The sequence below is a fragment of the Cuculus canorus genome, chromosome 1 (assembly GCF_017976375.1).
Source record: "Cuculus canorus isolate bCucCan1 chromosome 1, bCucCan1.pri, whole genome shotgun sequence".
Lineage (NCBI taxonomy): Eukaryota > Metazoa > Chordata > Aves > Cuculiformes > Cuculidae > Cuculus > Cuculus canorus.
Genome location: NC_071401.1, coordinates 171,216,227 through 171,240,641, shown reverse-complemented (window position 1 = coordinate 171,240,641; position 24,415 = coordinate 171,216,227). Strand labels below are relative to the sequence as shown.

General features: G+C 40.8%; 1 protein-coding gene across 2 annotated transcripts; it reads left to right on the top strand.

The window, feature by feature from the left end:
- The first annotated feature begins 1,263 nt into the window (after nucleotides 1-1,263).
- KICS2 (KICSTOR subunit 2) lies at nucleotides 1,264-11,928 on the top strand. 2 transcript variants are annotated; one of them, XM_054051787.1, is made up of 4 exons: nucleotides 1,264-1,579; nucleotides 4,161-4,234; nucleotides 4,313-4,449; nucleotides 9,153-11,928. In XM_054051787.1, the coding sequence occupies exons 1-4, from the start codon at nucleotides 1,345-1,347 to the stop codon at nucleotides 9,967-9,969; spliced, it is 1,263 nt and encodes a 420-aa protein (XP_053907762.1). In that variant the 5' UTR covers nucleotides 1,264-1,344; the 3' UTR covers nucleotides 9,970-11,928. The 2 variants fall into 2 exon arrangements, with proteins under 2 accessions (XP_053907762.1, XP_009554577.2); XM_009556282.2 differs by having other exon boundaries at nucleotides 4,161-4,449.
- The last annotated feature ends 12,487 nt before the right edge of the window (nucleotides 11,929-24,415 follow it).

The window sequence follows — 24,415 nt, the reverse complement described above, 5'->3', positions numbered from 1 at the left end:
TTTGTCCCTTAGGCATGCTAAGTAAACATCGTTGAATTCCGGAAGGAGGCAGCTTTCTGTGCATGCAGAATTCAAGCTTGTCAGTTGTAAGAGTAAAGGCCTCATAACTTCAGATAAGCTACTTCAAGCTTTAAGCATTTAAAATTGAAAACTTCAGTTCTAACATGAGTGTTTCAAGGATGTTGCACACCATTCTGAATTAACTTGGGTACACATACAGAGGTGACTTCACCTATAAAAGAAAGGTGTTGAAGGGCTTGGCAGGTTTATCTTTGATATCAGACCGCTGATTTTGATAAAATTACTTTAATTTTTCTATTAAAAACCCAGTCCTTAGGCTTCCCTATTCGCAACTTGATGCCACAGCAGAGAAAGTGTTGCAGACGCTGGGTAGTAGCTGAGGTTAATGAAAACGTCTGCTTCACCCCTAAAACTATGATTTGCATCTGGTGCCTTTTTTAGATTACAAGAACCACTTAGGGAGGTGATTTTGCCCCTCTGTTCTTTTGTGAGACCTCACCTGGAGTATTGTGTCCAGTCTGGAATCTTCAAGATAAGAAGGATATGGAGCTGTTGGAATGGGTCCAGAGGAGGGCTGCAAGGATGATCAGAAGGCTGGAGCATCCCATATGAGGACAAGCTGAGAGAGTTGGGGTTGTTCAGCCTGGAGGACAGAAGGCTTCAAGAAGACCTTACAGTGACCTTCCAGTACCTGAAGGAGATACAGGAAATCTGGGGAAGGGCTTCTTACACGGGCTTGGAGTGATAGGATGAGGGGGAATGGCTTTAAATTGGAAGGTGGAAGATTTAGATTAGACATTAGGAAGAAATTCTTCACTATAAGGCACTGGCACAGGATGCCCAGGAAGTTGTGGCTGCCTTATCCCTGGAGGTGTTCAAGGCCAGGTTGGATGGGGCCTTGGGCAGCCTGATCTAGTGGGAGGGGTAGAGGGGTTGGAACTATATGATCTTTAAGGTCTCTTCCAACAGGAACTATTCTATGATTTAGCATTAGAACGGGCTTCAGAATTCATTTTCATAAAAAACAGTGTTGCGGAGCTGAGAGGAGCTCGCGCAGGGACCGCTGCCACCGCCGCGAACCTCCCAGCGCCGTACGCGAACGGGTAACGGAAGGACCCCGGCTCCCTCCGCTCCCCATGTTCCTGTTCTCCACGTGCGCGGAAGGCCCCGGTCCCGCCCATCACGTGACACCGACCAACACGCGGCACATGACAAGCAACAAGTCACGTGACAACACCCAGCGGGCGCCACGGCTGTCACGTGACCCCCTTCCCTCACGCGGCGCCGGACTCGGAAGCCGCGGTGTCGGCGGCGCCGGGAGGGATGGGGGAGTCGATCCCGCTGGGCGCGCCTGTGCCGGTGGAGCAGGCCGTGCTGGAGACTTTCTTCTCCCACTTGGGCATCTTCTCCTACGACAAGGCCAAGGACAACGTGGAGAAGGAGCGGGAGGCCAACAAGAGCGCGGGGGCCAGCTGGCTGGCCTTGCTGGCCGCACTGGCGCACCTGGCGGCCGCCGAGAAGGCCTATCACAGCATGACCTTCCTGGGACAGAAGCTAGGTACTGCCCGCCGCCCCCTCGCGTCCGCCGCCACGGGCCCCGCCCCGCTGCCCGCCGGCTCCCGGCCTGCCCTGGGTTTGGCTTGGCGGGTGGGGAACGGGCTGCGGGCCAGAGAGGTCACCTGTCAGCCGGTGGTGCTGGGCACCTGGCGGCCCTGGCCCCGGCGAGCTGCGTGTCTGAAATGCAGGTGGCTGATCAGCAAGGGTCCGTGGGCTCGAGACAAGAAACAGTCGCTATTACAAATATTGGAATATTTTTTATTTCAGCTAGAGTCAAGTTATATCTAAATAATTGTATTTTTTGAAAGTTAGACAGAATGTCCCTCTGACAGCACGTTTTCTTTCAAAGAGTGTTTTTCCAGACACTGCTCATTCTTTGGAGGTGATAACATCTTGTATTCAATGTGATCTGTCCCAAACAGATGTGTCTTCTCCTGTAATCACCTCTGTTTGCAGTCTTTCCCCATCTCAAATGCAAGGCCAGGCAGAGAGCTGGAGCCAGCTCCAAATTAGCAAGAGATTTGATGGTTGTGAAGTTCATGATAACATTAAAATTAGTTCCTGGAAAGTAATAACAGACACATAAGACTTCTGGGAAAACTGAGGAACATTTATGTAAGTGGGAAATACATCCTGTCCCCGGCTCTTGTCTCGCTTTACATGATTGATAGAGCTCATTCCCTCCCTCATGTTGCCCAGGCCAGATTAAAGGGTGCTTGCTTTGTAAAACTCCAAAAACAGTTTTAGAGAATTTATTTGCCGTCATTTTCCATATCAGGCCCACTGAGAAATCGGCTGTGCCATTTGAGCTACCCCTACAAAGTAAATGTATGCAGATGCTGTGCAGGAGGCACAGTGGCTGTACAAATAGGTTCACCTTTTTATTGGCTGGTACCTACTTAATACTGGCTACCTGCCTGCCATTCCCAAGATTTAGCCAGATGTATTTCTATGCTAGGATGCTCTGGATGACTGGCTCTGATGAGCTCAGTGGGATGACCAGAGGGTTAAGGCTTTGTTCACGTCACAGTACCAGGGCTTAATATTAGAACTGCATATGTGTGAGTAAGTGTGCAAGCACTCAGGGCTAGAGATGGCCTCTGGAAAATTGTTATTCATGTAGATGATACAGAATCTCAGGAAGCTTTGGCCACAATCTTGGCTGCTTCTCGCTCTCTCAGTATGTGAATAGAAAAATCCCAAACTGGCATAGAATGAGCTGTCATCATGTTGCCCTCTGTGCAAAGCTGCTTATTTTCTCTTTGAACTGCACACTGGCATGGAAAATGAATCAAGGGATATGAGTCTGATGTCTAATGCAGCAAAGCGTCAAGAAAATTTTGCTTTGGTGTTTTAAGTGATGATTTAGAACTATTTTATAAGGAGATCTTTACAGACAAGACTATATAACATTGACTTTAAAAATACTTGCAGAGAGGATAAAATAGACAACATAAGGGATAAAGTTTTGTTTGTTTATATACTTCATGAATAACGGCAACAGATGATTCTTCATCCTGCCTCTGAGCTGGGGTCATCTCTTGGCTTAGGAAGGCAGCTGTTTCACCCTGATTTTCAGTTCTCTGCCTTCTTACCTCAAGTTGCTTTTGAACATTGTATGCCTAAAATGGATGTGTAAAGGACTATCTGCTGTTACAAAAATTTATAAGCAGTTTCAAAGTGGAACGTAAATTTGGAATCTCTTTAAAAGTTCTGTAGATTCAGTCCCTCAGATCCTTGCTCTGCTGCAACTGTTGAGCGCCACAGCAGTACATAAAGCCATCTGTAAATTGAAATTATGAATTAGGGTTAGTACCTTCATACAGTCTTTTGGTAGCGCCAAAGTTAAATATTTTTTACTTTGACTCTTCATTTATAAATTCCTTTTAAATTCCTTGTAATGTTGAGCAGGTAGAGAGAAGCACAGACTTTTTCCTCCTCAGTTTTATCTGTGGATTAGCTTGCGCTGTGGTCTCACTGAGATAAACTGTGACTCTTTTCCCTTTAAGTTCTGGTTTATGTTAAGATTGTGTAGGGACTGGAAACACGGTTTGTACGCACAAATGTCGCATGGTTTCCCTTTGAAGATTGCTTTGCAAATTTGAATGCTTCATGATTTCAAGAGGTATTTTCTCTTGAAAAGTTTTAGAGTTAATAATAGGAATGGAGGCTATTAAAATTTAATCATGACTTGATTCTTCTGACTTCCACATTAACAGTTTTCCAGGCCATGTATGATAGCTGTAAATTTAACTGGACCCTTGTTTTCTGGAAGATCGCACCATAACTGAGGCAGATGTGAGGGAGTTGAAGTTTTGCAGCAGTTGTTGGCTGCTGAGATGTAAATTGGGACAAATTTCCATGAAATTACATCAAGTGCCCCTGAGTGTCTACTGTGTGTTATTCAGTTACTTGCAAAATAATGCACTGAAGGTTGTTTCTTGATTAAAAAAAAATGCTGTGATCAAACAGCTGTTAGGGACACCTAGGGGAAAAAGTGTGGTTATATACAGTTTTCCAGTATTGCTATCTGTCTGTGCTGTCCCTGGATTTTGGTAATACCTCCATATTTATCTGAACAGGTGGTCAGTCATTCTTCAGCCGAAAGGACTCCATCCGAACCATCTACACATCTCTGCATAATGAGCTGAAGAAGGTGGTGGCGACGGGTCGCAATGCACTAGGAGGAACAGCTCCTCACTTGGAAGAGCTGCTTTCTCACCTGTCTGAACAGCTCTGTTTTTTTGTTCAGGCTCGGATGGAAATTGCTGACTTCTATGAAAAAATGTACACGCTCAGCACCCAAAAGTTCATTAACTCTGAGGAACTGGTAAACATTTTGGAATCCATCTTAAAGAAATACAGCCCAAGGTCAGTGCTTCTTTACTGGCAGTAAGTACCCAGACATATGATCCATAATAAATAATGTTGAGGTTCAAAGCAAGCCTAAAGACTTTGCTGTCCTTTGACTGCTGAGCAGCACAGCCCCTTGCATGAATTCATGTATAAAGTGAATGTTGGTCAGCAGCGTCAGATGCACGAAGTCTCAAAATATGACTTCCTCTTTGAAGAAGGAAAATGAAAAAGGGAGACTGTTTCTACTCATGAGGAGCCATCCTCCATATTCCTTGATTAATACTCTGCATGTTAATATTTAGCAGAGAGAAGAGTAGTTTTCCTTGCAAAAGACGTAGGACTTCTTGTATGTTTTCATTAAGAGTGGAAGGGAAACAAGACTTAATTCCATATGGACTTTGGTAAAATTGATATGTAAATAAAACAGATATTTATGTGACAATTTTACTTTTAGACTAGAATATATGTCTGCTTAATTCTAAAAGGCGCAGCATTGCTGTTCAGCATACCTACCAGGGTTTTATGGTGCTCTGTTATCACTTCTCTTGAGAGGTATTGGAGCTGGTAGAATGAGCATCTCTGAGTCTTTTGTCCCTGCTGTCATGGTTTCTTGAAGTTAAGATCTAATAGTTCCTGTTAGAAGTATCCCATAATGTTTCTAAATGGCTCCGGAGTGGGTGTTTCACATCCAACATATGTGAGCCTTGAAGGTGATGGCAGTTTAGAAAAAAAAAGAATTTTTGAATGCTTGTCAACAGATTCAGATTCTAACTGTTTTAAAGCAAAACAAGGTAGCCATTGTAGGAAGATAACGTTCAAATGTAGTTGATTTTTAAAGATCTTTGTTATTGAAATAGTGTCTAAGATGACATTTTGGGGAGAATATTAGGAGGTCTTAATTTTTTCGGGTATGATATTTTAAAGTATATGCCTACGAAAAATCAGAATAATTCAGTGCCGTTTTCTTAAATTCCAAATCGAAGCACTGCAGCTGACTCCCTTTTGTGGGGGGAATAATTTAGGCAAATTGCTACATAACTTTGCAATTTGATAATCAAAGCTAGTCTGCGTGGTCTTACTAGTGATTGTTTTGCAGTTCTTGGTTTGTGAAGCCTTACAGTGTCAGGGCTGTTAGTGCAATGAAAAATGAAACTTACATATTTTTTACTCAATGCAATAAACATTAGAGTCAAGGGAGGTAAGGTTTTTTTTGAAAAGTTGGTTTATGTTAAACACTAACCACCGCCATCTGTTCTGAGCATATGCTGAGTCAACAGCACTGGTAAAAGTCTGGAAACCAAAACTGATACTTTGACAAAGTGACTGAAGACTGTTATATATGAGGTGCTTTACTGGGCTATTTTAATAAATTCCAGTGACATAGCTGTACTTCCAAGGCATTATTGTAACCTCTTAAAAAAGTTAAGCAGTGTCTCCCTGGGAAAAACACTGATGATACTGCTTTGGGTTAGTGAGCACTCTCTAAGATGGAGACAGTCTAAGATGCTGTCACTAATCCAGTCACTGCTGCGTGGTCCTTCCCAGTCACATACAGAATATTCCTGAAAAAAGTAGGATGATGATATCTTCCTTTAGCCTTCCCTGTTGCTTCTTCATATCTCAGACCAGTTTCTGGGGGTTTTAATGTTCCTGTGTGCTGGCTGGAAGGCGTTTCAGGTTTACAGTCGGTTGACACTCTCAGGTGAAAGGTTAAATAAACTCATCCTTACCCAGTGTCGTCCCTCTGTCAGTATATTCCTCACTTGTAGTTGAGGATGTCTGCCATTGTTTCAGCCAACTGTGCTAAGGCCAGACAGAGTTTCTGTTCTGTACGTAGGTTCTGGCCTTGGTTTCTTTCCTTTACATCTAAAAATAGCTATTCAGATAATGTAAAACAAATAGTCACTTTCTGGTAAAAGAATGACAGAATTAATCGATTGTCAGTAATCAAGTCACATTGTCTGTATCTGAAGAATAATTAACTCCTTTTTACAGTTAAATTTTTTTTAACAGTTTAAAGCTATTTTTTTTATTACCCATTGCTGACTTCTACACAGCCAATGCTGGACATTTTCCTCTCTGTTTTTCTATAGAATGCAGCTGCAGGAGTAACTTTTCCTGAATTTTTTAACTGTTGAATTGGGTGGGATCTTAACTGAAATAATTAAAACAGCATCAGAAGCAGGATGCTTTAAACACTTAGTATAAAATGAATAGGTAACCAGTAAAGTAATTTTGATGTAATTGTTTTTAAGTGTTAAATGTTTTTCATCTAGTCAGCATTTTGTAAATACTTACATGCATGTGTGATCTATGGAAGGAAATAAAAAGTTGTAGAAAAAGGGCCCTTCATAGTCTACAAAACGAAACTCCAGCATCCTTCTGCTTTTGAGAATGATTTGGGAAAAAAATCAAATTCTCAATGTGTTTTTAAGTTCTTAACACTCTGGCTTATTGAAATATGATAAAAACCTGTCTGGTTTACGTCATACTGAGCTTAGTCAGATGCTTCTGTGTTATGAAAGGTAATTGCAGCAGATACACTGGGTACATAACCTGTTAGTTTACTCTGCAACCATATCAGGCTTTTCAGCTGTGGCTGAGGCGTGTGGTTTTGGATTCAAACAGTTTAGCAAATCCTCCTGTGCAGTGAAATATTAAAATAGCTATGAGCCATGAAGCAAAGTAGAAGTAAGAGGCCATACATCGTAATGTTAATCCAGGAAACTTGGCAGTGCTGCATCAGTATGTATTTTTTAATTGTTTTTAAGGCTGAAAAATACCCGTCTTGATCTGACTGCAGGTGTCTTGAATGCACTGTGCTAAGTGAGCACTTGATGGAAATATTTGGAACAGATAATGTTGCATAATGCTTTCCTCCCCCTTCCTAATACAAGGCAGAAAAACTGTTTTTCTGCTGAATGCCAAAACCACTGGAAATACATAATGTTGACTGTTACCAGAATATTCTTTTTAATTGACTCTTGTTGAAAGAAATGTAAATATGCTCAGGTCTTCTCAACCCACCACAGTATCCAGTAATCGCCGTGTCTCTTTGATATCAGGTAGAGGTGGTGGTTGCTGACACGTGCTCTGTACGGAAGGTGGCTGGTCACCCAGCCTAGCCTAGCTGCAAGACATCGTGCATCAACTGGTTTACGATAGACATAATTTCATTTTCTCCAAGTACTTGGAGAAAGACTTGGATCTTAATAGCAAATCCTTTTAAGACATGAATTGCGACTGTCAAAAAAAGAGACACTTAAAAATAGCAATAAAACTGTTAGACAATTTTCACAAGCCTAAGAATTAATGTTTTGGTAGGAGCTTGATGGAAAGTCAAAGTAAAAGTAGTGATGGGAGAGAGGATGAAAAGCCTGAAATTCTCATTCTCTCTTCTGGTCTACAAGAAAATCAGGTGGTTTGGTTCAGAACCAAGTATTTCCAAACTGGTTATATTTATTGTGTCCTGGAAGCTGAGGTTAATTATGGAGTCACTTTCACTTTGTCTGAAGATGAGTTGTTAAAGATTGGAAGGATTCAATGTAGACCTCTTTGTTTAAAAGTAATAATAAGACCCAGGGTTTTCTTCTGAAGTGAGGTGATAAATCTATCTTAAGAGGAAACCGCATCAAGTCTTGTCTTTGAATTGTTGGTTGTCCTTTGTCAGAGACCTCCTTAAGAATCCTAAAAGCCTTTTAGGGAACACATTTACTGAAAGACTACTTCTGTCTTTGCTGAAGACTCATTCTTTCTAAAGTACACATTTACTTTCTGTAACTGCAGCAGTCTTGCATGGTTTGAATTAAGTACTTAATATTGCAATAAAGGTGATACAAATTTACAAGTAATTTGAGTATCAAAGGAAAGGGAAGTAGGCTGGATCTGTCTTTTTTCCAGATGTTTAGAAAAAGATAAAGTGAGAAGAAAAAGCTATAGAAAGGATCTATAAATTCCATTTCATCAAGATTTGTTCTGGTGGCAGAATCTCACTTGTGAGTAAGATGTGCATTAGCACTTCTGCCTGGTAGATGAAGTTTTTTTTTTTTCCTTCTAATATCTGTTAAATTGAGAGCTGATCTTGACCTGAATTTTTAGTGAGAGGAAAATTGGTTATGTTTTTCCCCTTCATTGCTTTTAATACACTGAAGTTTGAGACCTGGTTGCTAGGTAAATACAGTTAATCACGGTTCTATTGATAATTTCCCATCACAAGTTTATTGTGAATAAAAAAAGAAAAAAAAAAGCTTGGCTTCCTCATTGCTTTCCTATATAAACAGTGAATTTATAACTCAATTCCTTTGATTTAACTTAATGTTTTACAGTTATTCCAGAACTATCAAGATGTATTTTACCTCCTGAAGGGATTTTAAATTGGAACAAAACCACCAGAATTTAAAGAGAATGGTGCTATAGTAGTTCATGGGCCTAGATAAACAATGATTGTTGTTGAACTCATCAAATGTAACTCTCTTGCTTTGAAAGAGAACTGTCTGGCAGGTATTTTTGTCAAGTACAAAGTGCTATATGCTTATTAAAATATTTGCAATAATTATGTTAAGAGAACTGTTTTTTAAAATTAACAAGGTTTTTTTTTCGGTTTACACTTTACTCTCTTTGATGTTTGGTGTTCTATCTGTGGTTTGACAAATACCATCTGATTATTTCACTGTTATGTACAGCAATTCTAATGTCTTGAATAACGTTGTGTTTTCTAGATTTCATCATCCAATCCTCAGTCCTCTTGAAAGCAGTTTCCAGCTGGAAGTAGATGTGCTTGCACATCTCTTAAAGGCTCAGGCTCAGATCTCAGAGTGGAAGTTCCTTCCATCCCTGGTCAACTTGCACACCGCTCACACAAAACTACAGACTTGGGGCCAAATTTTTGAGAAACAGCGAGAGACCAAGAAGCATCTGTTTGGAGGGCAGTCTCAGAAGGCTGTTCAGCCTCCACACCTCTTCCTCTGGCTGATGAAGCTCAAAAACATTCTTCTTGCCAAATTTAGCTTTTACTTTCATGAGGCCCTTAGTCGACAAACAACAGCATCTGAAATGAAAACTTTGACTGCTAAAACGAATCCTGATTACTATGGGAAAATTTCCAGCTTTATCCGGAAGTATGACGCTGTCAATGTTTCCTTAATTTTTGACAATCGTGGATCAGAGAGTTTTCAGGGACATGGTTATCATCACCCCCATTCCTACAGAGAAGCCCCCAAAGGAGTGGATCAGTACCCTGCGGTGGTGTCTCTGCCCAGTGACAGGCCTGTTATGCACTGGCCCAACGTAATCATGATTATGACTGATAGAACCTCTGACCTCAACAGTTTGGAGAAGGTTGTTCACTTCTATGATGACAAAGTCCAAAGCACGTACTTTCTGACTCGCCCCGAACCTCACTTTACCATTGTAGTTATTTTTGAGTCCAAGAAGTCAGAAAGGGACTATCATTTTATTTCTTTCCTCAATGAAATTTCACATTCCCTTAAGAACTCTAAAGCTTTTGCGAGCTTGAAGCCTGGATCCAAAGGGTAAAATGCAGCTACTTACAAGTAGTTGAGGCAGTATGCCAGCCTTGGGGGAGCTGTAGCTTTCAAAGATTACATAAATTCATGATTCTCAGAGTCTAATTAAAAAGGAACCATTATTTTTAATGTTATAAGTTTCTTTTTTTTTTTTTTTTAATGCTAACAGACACTTGAAGAAGAGCATTTTGGGGTAGTACTCAGTGGGATAACTGCATTTTGGGGTGCTAAATGGCCACAGTAGGATTTTTTTTTGTGTGTGGTTTTCAATTTTCAGTATGATTTATTTTTTCAGACCACAGTTTTGTCACCTGTACCAGAAAGGAATATATGCACTTTATCTTAGTCTTATCGTTGACTGTCTTCTACAGAGTTTATTGAAAATGTGGTGAGCATGGAAGATGCTATCTTTTTGGAAAACTGCATTGCCTGACAGGGATTATTTCTGGGAACTAAACACTGATACGGGAATATTAAAAAAAAAAAAAAAAGTGAACCTGCAGGGACACATTTTCAATAAAAATATGAGAACCACAAAAGGCACTATTCTTAATTATAACTTAGTTTTCAAAAGGCTTAAAATGATAATTGAGGTCTCTGACACTCTCTGTTAAGCACCAGTCTCTGTTCTGAACACTCAGTGTCATAAAGCTTTGTCAGTGCTCCAGAACTCAAGCTGGGGCAAGAAAAGCTGCAGCACGGGCTGTGAGGCCCACGTTCACTGGAGTGTTGTGACACTGCGTGTCCAGTACTGGCCTTGACTCGCATTAACTGAAGGGGACAAGCTGAGGTTGGGCAGGTGTTCTAGAAGGAACAGCTGCATGGAAAAAGCAGCAAAGTTCTTTTGAAACTGTGCTTATGTCTGGCTAACTTTAAATTAAAAAAAAAGGCAGTAGGATATGCCTGTTATAAATCAGTTATTTTCTAATTTGCTGATAGGGTCAACCTGGATTTTTTTTTCAGATTTTTAGAACTAAATAGTTTTTTCTTTCTGTTCCATTTTAGATAATATCATAATTGACCATAATACTTTTGTAATTTGGATTTAAATACCTAGCCTATGCAGCATGTTTACCTCATTCTAAAATGTCTCTTTCACTGCTAACTTTTAGGCGTCAGGTTTGGAAAAAGTATGTTTTCCAGTTACCCTGAAAGTGCTTTATTTTGGAAATCAGTATTTCCAAATACAATAAAAAGGTCAATATGGCTGCACTTGTAGCCTTATATTGCATGATTCCTCTGACCGTTAGCTATGCAGTTGTGGAAGCACTTTCATGGGAGTTCAAGAGGACTGATATGGGTCTGCTGTATGATGTATGTAAAGGTAGTAAAGTTAGATCCTTAGCTGACACTGTGTAAGGTACAATATCATCAGGTTTGTTTTAAAAAGAACTTGAGGTCAAATTGTTGCTCTCTATTAAGAGTGAAATATAAAAGATACCATTGCAGATGTGGCTTTTACTGATTCCCTTTCTCTCCCACAAAAGGTTAATGTAACTTGTCTTGCCTTTTGCTGCAAGTACTGATTTCTTCACAATCACACGAGCACGTTCTGTTCTTGAAATGTAAGCTCTGGCTTTCCACTTTGTGCCAAATAGAGCCTTCCATGCTTTGCTATAATTATATGTTTGTCTGTTGTGAATATCTATGCTACTGCCTTTCACCTGAAGTCTTAGTCTGACTGCATTATCACTCAAAAGTTTAGAGACTGCTCTTTGCATTGGAAAATGACAGTTGTAAATACACCAATAACTGGAGGGCACCTGGTTATAACTGCGTTACACTTTGCAGCTTGAATTGCCCTTTTAACAGGACAAAGATGCAAATGACAGTATTGTGCGAGTCGGTGGGAGAGACACCTTGGAATAACATTGTACTACTGACTTCCTCAGCCTGAGTAACAGAAAAGAGTCTGTTGCTAGAACCGATTCTCAGCCTTCAACAGTGTAATAAAGCATTGCACAAATTCTGCCTGCCTCTGCATTTCCCCATTGTTCTGGCAGTCTGTGGGAAGGCGAAGAGGTGGCTTGGGGAAGAGACTGTGTATGGGTACAGACAGCTTGCTCTGAAATGCAGGGACCTTGCTGGAAGAGGTGAAAGGGAAATCTGCTGCCTTTTGGAGCAGACCAGCTGCTTTTATGGTTCACTGAAATGGCAGCATCTCTGTGGACAAATGGTGGGCAAGAATTTTGTGCTGGAGAGAAAAACTTTAGTGGAGCTGTCTCTTGGTTTCAGAGTCCTGTTCCTGAGGCTCAGCCTTAAATTACACAAGGTGGGGAGCTGAAAATCTGGGCTGTAGGAAGTGGCTTGCACAAAAGTTGTGGATGCGAAGCTGAATAGAGGTAGCAGCACTGGACTGGTATGAAGTAGTTTTGCAGAGTTGAGGTGAGCTGTGACCAAAAACTAAGTGTGTGTGTGGTGTGAGTATGTGTGTGAGGCATGAATATTTCTAAATTTCTTAGCTCCATAAAGACTTGTTGATGCTTTGAGGAGTTTATGTTTTAATTGACAAATGAGTTCTCTACAATGTGAAATTAGTTAGGGCAGAAACGAAAACTTGCATAATTAAGGAGGGGAAACACGGACTAAGTAAAGGTCACCAGAAACTCAGTACCTGGAAAAAAACCCATTAATTATTAACTTTAGTACTGGTGAGGTTGATCAGTCACTTTACTGTAAGAACTGCAGAATAAATGCACTTTTGCCAAGCTTGGTGATACCCTTTCTGCCAGCTTTTCCTCTCTGCAAGTTTAGCTAAGCAAGGCTGAATGTAATAATGTACTTTAAAGTCTTATATAGATAACTGCTTTAAATGCAAGATGTAAAGATATTTATGATACCATAATGAAAGACAACGCTTCCAGACATAGTTTTTAAAACGGGTACTGTGATTTGATAGTCTTGGTAGCATCCAGATTACATAGAATAGCAATGTGGAAGCTTATCTTGTAGCAAATTTCCTATACCTCATCACTTACTTGAGTCCAAGAGGATTCTGGCAGAACATTTAATTTGGTATCCTTTGCCTGGAAGTGAATTTGACAGCAAATGCTTTCTCAGATCTCATATATATTTTATATTACTGTTCTGTAAGCTATTTTCCTCTACACATGGTGTCTGGGTTTTATTCTTGAATAAAATCTTCCCTTTTCTCCCACCTTTGCATGAAGACATAATGCAGGGAGTAGGAACTGTTGATAAATTTTGTATTGTGCTGCACAGGACTGCAATATATGCACAGTGTACTTAATATTGATGTTTTAATGATCTAAAAGTAGCATAAATTTCTGGTATCTATTTGAATATTGACAGTGTTTAACTATTAAAAAAAAAAACAACTCTATTCTGTAAACATAAATAATTTCATGGAATCCTCCCAGTAAATTTATTGTTCTGGTCAACTCTTAATATATGAGTTTTTTGAGATCATTCTAGTCATCGTTCTTTGTTTGACATGAGTTACCTGAGGTTTCCTTTCATATATGTGTATGATTCCCTCTGCGTTTTACTGCCCTAGGACCCAGTCTTCCTGTAAGCTTAAGAAAATCAGCAATTTCTACAGTCCTATTTTTTTTACCCAATTATCTACAACCCTTGTAGTAAGAGTGCATGCAGTGTGGCTGGCTCTGGGCTTGTGGTTAGCTCTGTGATTGCTTCCAGAAGCACTGGCACGAAGCTAACTAGCTTGGCTGAAACTTTGGTGTTTCCACCCTGTTTTCTCCAGAAGTCCTGTTTTCAGACTCCCGGGGGTGTAAGCCAGCCCTGCCAGGGTGGATGCAGCCGAGGCCAAGCACTGCTTGTTTGCTTGGGCTCTGCCTGAGCCTCCAGTGTCAGCGTCCTGCCCACTGGGAACAACTGTTGTACAGCTTGGCAGAGATGGCCTTCAGGCTGTGAGTGTGCAAAGGCAGGAGCTGCTTATGGGAATAGCAAGAGAAGCCTCTGGAAGCAAGAATGCTGAGCAAGGGCAGCAATAGCATGATGCCTCACAGAGCAGGCACACAAAATAAAGTGAAATACAAGATAGATTTGGACTTTGATTTCCTTTTCCTGTTAGTGAAGGACTGATTTAAAGATAAAATCTCCTTTAGAGGATAAAGATAACAAATTGTTTTGAGATGAAAACAATTTCAACAAACTTTGTTGAAGTACATTATCGTTTTCCTCTTTTCCTCTCCTGTGCATGTGCACTTTCAGCACATTGCCTGACATTTTTATGATGGCTTTGGAGCTTTTCTGGAAAAGTTTGTCTTTTTAAGTTCAGAGCTTTCCTATCTTTCAACCTGATGTTGCAGCTACGGGGTTTGTAGTAGAATAAAAGAACTCTCCACCTTGCAGTCGGGATCTGACTGTGCCCTAGGTGTGCACGGCAGCAGCAAATAGCAAAGTGCAGGAGGAGAGGAGGCAAGTCACTACAAGATGGTCTGGGGTGGATGACAGCTCTGGGAAAAACAGGCAGGGAGAAAACAGACACAAAAGGACTGCAATGCAGATGGACTGTGAGCAAAGGGTTTTCGTTCGCCCCTCTGTGTTGCTGGCCTAATTTCACAGGAATCTATATAAATTTTATGTGCTGCACTAGACCCTGCCTGTAGTTGCAGCTGCTGGGTTTATTGTGACTACTTAGACTATGCTGTTTCCAGGATGACAGTGTTCATTCCTTTGGTACCAACAATCTTGGCAAAACAGCTGGTTTTGGACAGATAATAAGACCTGCTTTGCTGTATAGCATTATTAACTGGGATACGCTGCTATGATGTTATGAGCTAACATGTGAAGCTTCACAGCAGTGCAGTGATGGGCTTTATTTGTGCAGCTCGCTGCTGATCAGATAAAATATTTAGTGGCACTAAATTTTGGCTCAGTGATGTATACGTCATTTGCTACAAAAGTACTGATGTTTTTTACAGTGTCTGCAAGTCGAATTTCTCAGGTTAAAGCTGTAAAGAGCCAGCATCACCACGCTGACTTGTTATGATCCATACTGGGATTTACAGCTTTGAACCAAGACTGCTAATTTTCCTGTGGGGAGGATGATGTGGTCCTCATTCCTATTGGTCAGAGGCAAAATGAAAAGGGCTGATGGAACATGCTAAGGGACACAAGGGCTGCCTGTGTCAAACTGAATTCCCAGTCATTGATTTTTGTCTTGCAGTTAGTCCTCTCTGGCAGCACAGGCAAAGGAAACATTATCTCCCACAGTATGGAATAGCCTAATGGTCTCCTAAGCATTTACTTAGTAAAATGTCAGACCAGGTTCAATATTGTCTTTAACCAGGGGAATCCAAGTTGATGTCTCCCTTCTCTGCATGTTTGCACAGATGTTCAGCAGAGGCCCCAAGTATTCTCCTGCTCTGTCAGGTGATAACCAAGTTTCTTCTCTCCGGTCCATGACTTGAAAGTTTTGCTGAGGGATCCCACAGTCTCAGCTGCATGGCAGGGGTTTGTATTAAACTTAAGGACACGTACAGTGCCATTCTCTTGGCAAGCGGGAAATGAGAGATTAAAAATACCTGGAGAGGAGAAACTCACCTGTTTTCTGGATGAGTGCAGCCATCACTGGGCTACTGTGTGAACAGTGGACAGCAGTGAAAGAACCGTGGCCTTCAGCAGGATTAGTGCTGGCTGCTGCAGCCTGAGGTTTTGTGTCCTCCCAGTGCACTTGTTGGGTCTGGTTCTTTGAGGACTGAGAATGGTGCTTCTCCAAAGACTGCCTGGGTCTGTGTGAGACTATATCACCTAGCGGTAAGAACGTACAAGACTTAAAAGAGTGAAAACTTGGGTTATGAGACCAAGTTTTTCATTTGAGGGCTCTACATTAGATTTGTAGTGAGAGAGCTGAGACTGGTTTTGCCCCCAGGGGTGCACCTGTACCCTGTCCCTACCCTGGGAGATGCCAGCATTTGTCAAAGGGATGCAGTGAGGAGTTTGGAGCACTAACAGGTTTAGCCTTCTGCTTTTAATCTGATGCTGCAAGTCTGTCCAAACAATTTTGAAGAGTTGGCCCTTTAAGTCCCGTTGTGGGTGTGGAAGTCTTTTTGTAGAGCTGACCTCTACGTAAAGTGCTTGGAGCTCTGCTGAAGGCAAGATGGGTAAGGTGGGTAAAAGCTATCTTCCCTTTCTTATGCATCCCTGTCCAGAGAGAGGGTGAGAGCTAATTACTGTCATTGGCTAATAGAGTTTCAGGAAATGCCTGTTCTTCATTCATTATTACAGAAGCGAGGAATTAGTGTGATGAATCAAGTCCCCACCCCAACGTCCTAAACAATTTATGTACACCACTTTGCCTGCAAATTTAATACAGTTAGATGTGGTTGATCAGCCATTTCCACACTGAAGTTATACCCTGCACGCAGGCTGACTTCGCTTGGAGAACTCCCAAATTTCATGTGCTGAGTTTTCCCAGCCCAGTGATTGCCTCAAGCTAACTGACCTGCTGACTGCACCTCGCAGTAAGAAAAGCAGGAGGCAAAATTCTGAACTTGTATGTTACTTCCTCTCTACTAGATATAAAAATGGATGAGCCTAAATATTGGACCAGCCTAGTGGGATTTGTGACACTATTTAGGCTTTTTTTGCTATCCCTATAGGCCAAAATGATACTCCAAATCCACTCATATCTGAATATGTAAGGATCTCAATATCTAAACATGCCTTGGATGCTTCAGGCCTATTTCTAATTATGAATGATATGTTAAAACGATGGCTGCGAGATTATGCCTGGCTCATTCTAGATATTTCTTACTGAAGAAGTAGGAGAACAGTTAAAAAGAAATCACCACCATATTGATGAGTTTGTAGTATGTCCAGGAAGGAAGTGCAAGTCCAGAGACTGAACAGTCAGAAGTTCTTGCCGTACTTGTCTTTAAAGCTGTCAACGGAAACGTCATTAAGGGACTGATAATAATTTATTAGAAGCACGAGGCTCGTGCTTCAGAGTGCAATTTGCTCACCAAGCACTGAGGTACTTACCCATCTAGAAGATTATCCTGCAGCTGGGCATTATAGGGACTTTATTATTTTATGCATTTCTTAGTAGCATTTTCTTTGACATTTCTTTTTATAAGTTATGCTTGAAGTGAGCCAGATAAGGCTTTTGCCAAAGCTGTGGAGACTCAGAGGCTGCAGAGTGTGGGCGTGAAAATTCGGTGCAGGTAAACAAATTGCTATTTGCAATTTTTGTACCGTTTCTAAATCTGTAAGATCAATATGTTGAACTGTTTGTGCTTTAGTAAAGCAGAAAAACTACCACTAGAGGGTGATGTTAATACAAAAAGAAAAAAAAAATCATTTTGGAATCGGCTTCTTTCCAGAGTAATTTATACTCTCCTGCACGTTTATAAACATGGGATGGATTTTACTGCTCTAGCCAGAGTTGTTTGAGTCTTGTTGGCTTTTTTCCCATGAGGTGATTAATGTAGTTCTGTTTCAGCTGTAAACAGCAATAGCAAGTATCTAGTTTCATACTTTAATGTATATATGAATACTAAAATGATGTTCCATCTTCTTTGCGAGGGACTATTTATTGCATTGCAAAAAAAAACCCCAAACCGTAAAAAAGCTTTTTATGATTTTTTCTGTTGAAAACTACTCATTCATTTATAATTGCATTCATTTTCGGAAAAGATGAGGGTGATTTTTTTTTCTTCCTCCTTCCTCTTTTTTCCTTCCTAACGGTGAGAGAACTAAATTATTCTTTTACTGAGGCAGTGCAATGTGACAGAATGATAAAGTCCATTTAGGGAGTGTCAGGCTACGGTTTAAGCCTAATGTAAAGTAAGAGGGTTTTGATGGTCTAATGTGAGCAAAGATATTGTGGTATATAACTATATATGGGGCCTTGGGCAGCCTGATCTTGTGGGAGATGTCCCTGCCCATTGTGGGGGGATTGGAATTAAATGATCTTTAAGGTCTCTTCCAACCCAAACTATTCTGTGATTCTTTGATTCTATGATTCTATGATATATGGTATATCCATATGTCAGATGGGTTTTATATGTATGTTATATACATGTGTTATGTATACATTTTTTACTTAGTGGGTTTTTTAATATATGTATGTTTTTTATATATGTGTTATATATACACCACATCTGCCAAAGTAAACCATACCAGCCCCTAAGCAGCGGAGATTGAGGTGCAGGGATGGGGTGGTGGAGGGTCTGGGTGGCTCAGACACTGTGGCGGCTGCTGCTGTGCTGCTGGAATCATCACAAGCCTTACTAGATGCCCTTCAGTGCCCAAATCGGGGAGTTTCACTGATGCCTCAGCTTGCCTCAACACCAGGGAGAAGCTGCAGGAGGTAGAGGAGGGGTGTGAGAAACAGCGTGGAAGTGGAGGGGACACAAAGGCAGAAGCAACAGCAGGGACCTCACCCTCTCCCACCTGTCCTCCAAGAGAAGAACAAGCTAATTTCGTGGCACTTTCAGCACGACTGAGACACACATGGTGTCACCAGGGTGTGGGAAGGGGACCCCCACCACAAAGAGCTCCAAACTTGCTACATCCTCCTGCTGACCACCAAGCTCGTGCATAACCCATGCTTCACCCTCTGCTCTCAGGCTGGGTTGAAACCCAGTAATATTTGTATTTATTTTTTCCTTGCTGGAAGATAGCTGGATGAAAGACATTATCTAGCTGCAAACTTTTGGGCTTTGATCTGATCTGGAAAGCGTTACAGTGTGTTTCCCTTGCTGCTGTTTTACATCACCACACACGATGACAACTCTGCCAGGGAGGCAGTGGCCCAGCCTGAGCTGGAGTATTAAAATGACAATCGCATGGGTTTTGGTGGTGCACAGTAAACACATTCTTTCCCCATGACAATGTTGAAATCACGGCTCTTCAGGGGACAGGACGGTGCCTTTGAACTGATATTGCGACTACGTGCGTGGGATGCAAATGCAGCGCGTAAAGCCACCCCGTGGTGCGCTGGTTTAATAGAACAGATTTTCAATGACTCATCGGGAAGATGAAAATTTTCTACTCGCGTTTAATCTTAGCCTGATAAATTGCTTGAGGGGGAAAAAAAGCAACAGTAAAATGCAAGAAATCAGTGCTCCCATGATGAGATGGACTTGGTTTTAAAGAACTCACAGTGGTGAGGAGATTGGCCAGTGGCATGAGGAGGGGAAACATGGAAGGAGGCTGGATTAAACTGCAAAGACAAGTTGGGGTGGGACCAGCTGCGGGGCAGAGCCGGGCACCCAGCCGCAGTGGTGAATCCTCCTCATGGGCATGTTGGCCACCGTGCATACGGTTGAAAACTAACGATGTTCAGCCGGTTACTATGGCAATGATGTAGCACAAGTTGTCATGGCGATGGAGTGGAATTTTTCATCACGTTCCTGCAGGCATGTGATGGATGCCCTTTTGAGGGGCTCTGAACTTGACCATTCACTTCATATCTTTTTTCCTTAGCAGAAATGCTTGCACACGCTGCTGTTGGGGAATGTTCCTGTCCTTCCAGTACCATTACCTAGTTTTCTGCATCCCATTGCTAAATTTTTCTTTCACATTTAGAAAGTTAAGAACAGCTCTGGTGAGCCATAAGTTGTTAAGCCTAACCCAACTATGTGCACTATTATACAAGGAGTGTTAATGAAACAGACTTCTGCTAGTGTCGTTGTTGCCAGACACTTCCTTAATCTTGTGCATCCTCTTCACCTCTGTATCTGCCCATAATACAATTCAGTAGGACATTATGTTCCTATTTGAAAACATAATTTTAACCTGATCTGAAATAAATTTGCTTCAAATACTCCTTTTTAGTGCAGAATGATATATGTTCTGCCTTGAAAATGCATGCATTTTTATTTAAATTGCCTTTGCTTTCTTCCGTCTCAGGCTTCAAGAGCAATACATAATCTTTTCCCCTTACTATGAGCTATGCATGAGTTCCTTCTTGTCAGGGCTTTATTTCAAATGGATCATCAATGGGACAAGTACACAGTATGCAAATTATACTGCTTTCAACGGTCCTTTCTTTAGGAAAGCTGGTGTTTTACCCCTGTAGAAATCAAGAGTGTACCTATCAGCTATATTTTTTTCAGTTGTGCAAGAAAGTAAACTCCTAGAGTGCAAGGGTGTATTCAACCATTTGGCTTTGCAAGGATAAGTGTCTCATGTTCAGCTTCACTCATGATGATGACTGTTTTCAAAAACCCAAAACGTTGGGCTCATAATCTACATAATTATATGTAAGTTTCTGTGCTAAACGATAAACCTGAAAGTAAAGCCTGGAAAACAGCATTAGTGGTGTTTCACAATAAGGTGCTGCTTTCATAAACTTTTATTTGCAGGCACCAAGGAGTCTGGGAAATGGAAAATACGAATTTGGGGCCTATAATATATAATATATATAATATAATAGCGCTGATATTTCATAATAGACTTCAATATTTTATTTTGTTTTGTGCTATTTAGCAGGTAAGTCCTGGATGTACCAGCAGAACTGTATTTATTGCCAGGGAGCATAGGAACAATATTGGCTCAGTAGTGTCTTGGGATTTGGACTGTACAGTGCTAGGTTTGAATCTGGGTTATGCTTGAGGCTGCTTAGCTTTGGATTTAGGAAAGCAATTGCAGTGATATGTTTTAAATCCTTTTTGCTTTAAGAACCTCTGATTGCTGTGTGCTTCAGCATACGACTGATGTGAGGAGCTCCCAACAGCTACACATGCTGGAGTGCTTGTTCTAGTTCCTCTAGGCAAAGTCCAGCTCTCAAAGCATCACCATTGACATCTGCAAAAGATAGTTTCTTTTATTTTTTTCCCGTTCACAGCATTATAATTACTCCCATAAATGATGTTAAACTCATTGACCTAAGAAACTAAGTTTTCAGAAACTCACTGGGCTGTGTATTAATTATTACCCATGTATTAATTTAAACAAAAAAATACAGCCTGTGGGTGAAGTAAACTCTCAGCTGTGAGTTGCTGGGAAGCAGTGAGGTATGACTGTATTCTGTTTTTCCAAACTTCCCTGAGTGTATCCAGAGTCCCTGTTTGAGATGAGGTATGGAGCTACATGGACTTATAGCTGAACCCAGTTCAGCCTTTCTTGGTTAGCTTCTTAACACAGACTTCTCGGAGCCATTAGTTTTACAAGAAGCCATGTGAAATATTGGGAAAATGTTGCTTCGTCTCACTAAAGATCTTGATGTGAAATCTTGACTGTCATCTGGCCTTCCTATAATTTGTTGCTTTCCTTAAAAGTATTCTTTTACTTGCTTGAATCTTTCAAGTGCTGGACTTAAATGCAGAACCTTGTTAGGTTGTTGCTTTAACACAAAAAAATAATGGCGAGGTGGGAGGCCTGTGCAGTGCCCCTCTTGTTCTTCAGGTGTTGCATCAGCCCTGGAAGCCATCCAAAACCTCCCCAGAGAGTCCCCGCTCTCCGCTAGGATCTGCTCAATCTCCTTTTGTTTGGGTTAATGCAAGTCTGTGGTCATGGGGCATTTACAAATAAATGAAGTATGAAAGACTTCATAGGATCTTTATTTGGATATTTATTCAGGCATAAACTGTGATGTGAATCCAGCTGGGTCCCAGATTGCATGACGCCAGTGAATGAAGATTTGTACACTGCATTATTGTTCTGCAGGTATATCGTTGTGAGTGATTTTTGGCAAGTGACCTCAAGAATTCTCACAGCACAGTGATTTTTTTCTGCCTTATCAGTCTTTCTGATGATGAAAGAAAACTGGCTTTTGAAATCATGAATAACTCTGGCATTACACTGGTGTAGGATTTATGCCCAGACTTGTTGAGCACTCCCTCCTCTCTCCCTCCCAAATGGAAGACCCAGTATCTGTCACTGTATCTTGAGACAGGGGGATTTAACTGCGTTCAGCTGCTGAAAAACTTCAAAGCTCACTGAGATGAAGGATACTGTTTGAAGTCACACTAGTAACTTCTTACAGTGGAGGCTGCTCTCAGGATTAGAGGACGCACAAGCCCACTAATGAGTAAATTTGGGGTTTATGAGCACTGAAGGAACTGTTCAATAATGTTAAACTAACTCTGTAAGATACAGTCAAAACCCTCATCTTTTGGGAGAGTTTATTTGCAGGGGCAGCCTTGGTTCAGAAACTTGGTCTCTTGCTAGAAGGAGGGTTTATGAAATTGCTGCAAATATTTTAATAGAAACCTCTGATGAGGGAATGTTTGTCCTAGAGATGTTTCTAAGATGTTCAACAAGCTATTACAGTTAGTAGATGAATGGAGTCAATTTTAAACAGCAGTAAAATTCTGATACGTACATCACTGCTTCTTTACGTGGCAAATCATGTTAATGAGATGTTGCAGAATGCTACAAAGAACTACCAAAAGAAATTGGCCTTGCATCCCAATCTTTTTCGTTCTGTGAACAAAGTCAAACAACAGATGACATGATCTTAATGCTCTGCCGTGAATGTACTGTGGAGTGGTGCTTGTAAAAATGCAAGGAGGGGAGGAGACATCGGCTTCCTCGTGAAGGTGTAATGTGCTGCTTGTGAACTAATTATGATGGTGTGAAACACACGTGCTGCATCAAAGAGGATTTCAACTTGTGACACTGTCACCTTCAGCCTTCCTAATTATGTAAATAAAGTTATATCCATAAAATCTGAGGAATGTTACCCCTGTTTGATGGATCTATTGGCCGAGGAAAGATTCTAGAGTTCTTCACCAAAGCCTTGGGAGAAGGAATCTCCTGTCCTTCAGGTTTGGGTGTAGGGATGTGTAACCAGTTTGTGTGTTATGTGCGTGTGTAGTGGAGACTTGAAAAAGAAATCAAGAGCTATTGATCTTATCCTTGCAGGGATCCGAAAGTAATTGGTTGCACAATAAACAGGAGAAGTGAAAAATGATATTGTAGCAGTTTAATCAAGTGGCTGCTAAAAAAATATATGGGGATTATTTCTCTATAAACATTCTAAGAGCTCACCAAGGGACACTTGACTTTAACAGGTTCATTTAAAATAAAGTGGTGTCAAAAATGGTGATGTTTGTGAGAAGCCAGTGACTGCAGGACTTACACAAACCATGAATGATTAACAGCTGGGGTTCAAAAGACCATGAATTTCCATCACTTCCCAGGGTGTTTGTGACCCAAAGGAAGTGGATATGAATGAGCTTAGGGTAGGTAAGAGCTGGGACTCTTGAGTATGGGGTAATTTTTGCTGCTGATGAGAGCATTATGAAAGCCTTGATTTATATGACTTATTATGATAAAACACATGGCTGCTGAAGTTTACATCTGTCTCTCTCAAATACAAGTTCTTACTTGTAAATATTGCTATTTTAAATATTTTCTCACCTGCATCCCAGCCTGGAATTTGGTGTTTCCCTGTGTGCCCCGGGGTGGTTGTGTGCACGAGAGGGCCAAGATATCCCAAAGCTGTTTGCCAGAACTGACCATTACTTTTCTTGTGAGTCGTCCCATCAGGAAATACTACTTTGTTAAACCCAGGATATTTACTGAAGCTGTACTTTATAGCAATATTTCATTCTAGAAAGAGCAGAAAAAAGTGTTTTGCTTCTGTTAAAGCAGAATTGTTTTATGTAAGATGTTACAATAAATGTACTTATTCTATAAGGACGAAAAAATTGCAGCAAAGCATTCAGATTAAAAATATAATTCAGGGACAAATTACAGAAGTACTTTTGTCTATTTTTATTATATAAAATATATTTAAGCTTGTAGAATTTGCTGTGAAAAGGAAAATCGTGTTACAAGCGAGCTTTGTTTTCTCTCTCTGTTCTGCTTCATGTTTTGTTTTATGTCTTATATTAACAAGGTGTTTGGCTGCGCAAGGAATAATGTTTTCTGAGTTTGTGGTTGACCTTTTGATTGCTTAAACTTATTTGCTCTATGATATCTTTACAGCCCAGCCTTCCGTAATTTATAACTGCAGTGTATAATACTTTCATAAAGATGCAATCTAAAGTTAATGTCTAATATATAGAATGAGAGATGGAGCTGTAAGTCTTGAGTCTCCTAAAGGATTGTGGGAGCCATTGGGTTGGTATTTAAATCTGGAAGAGAGGGCATCACATGAAATCATTGGTCAAAGTTAAACAGAAGCCAGTCAGGGGCTATAGGACAATTTTCCTTGGGCCTTTTGGAGGGGATTTCCTTTATAAAAATCCAAATGGTGTATTTTGGAGGACAAGTCAGTAGACTAAGCCCTGTGTTTCCATATATATGTTAATTTGCTTGGGTTAGCTTTTGCTTACAAGGTGAGCAACTCAATGTGGGACAAGTGCCAGTGCTGCTGCCATGAAATACATGTTCAGCTCTCCTTAGAAGGTAGGAAAGCCACACAAATTGGGAGCAACTGTTAGGAGTTGAACCATGAAATTTTACTATATGGATACCCTGAGGTACAAACTAGACCTTAAAATAAATTACTTTATATTTCATACTATGAATACAGCGTGCTATGATAAACAAAGGGAATTGAAGTTTCCAAA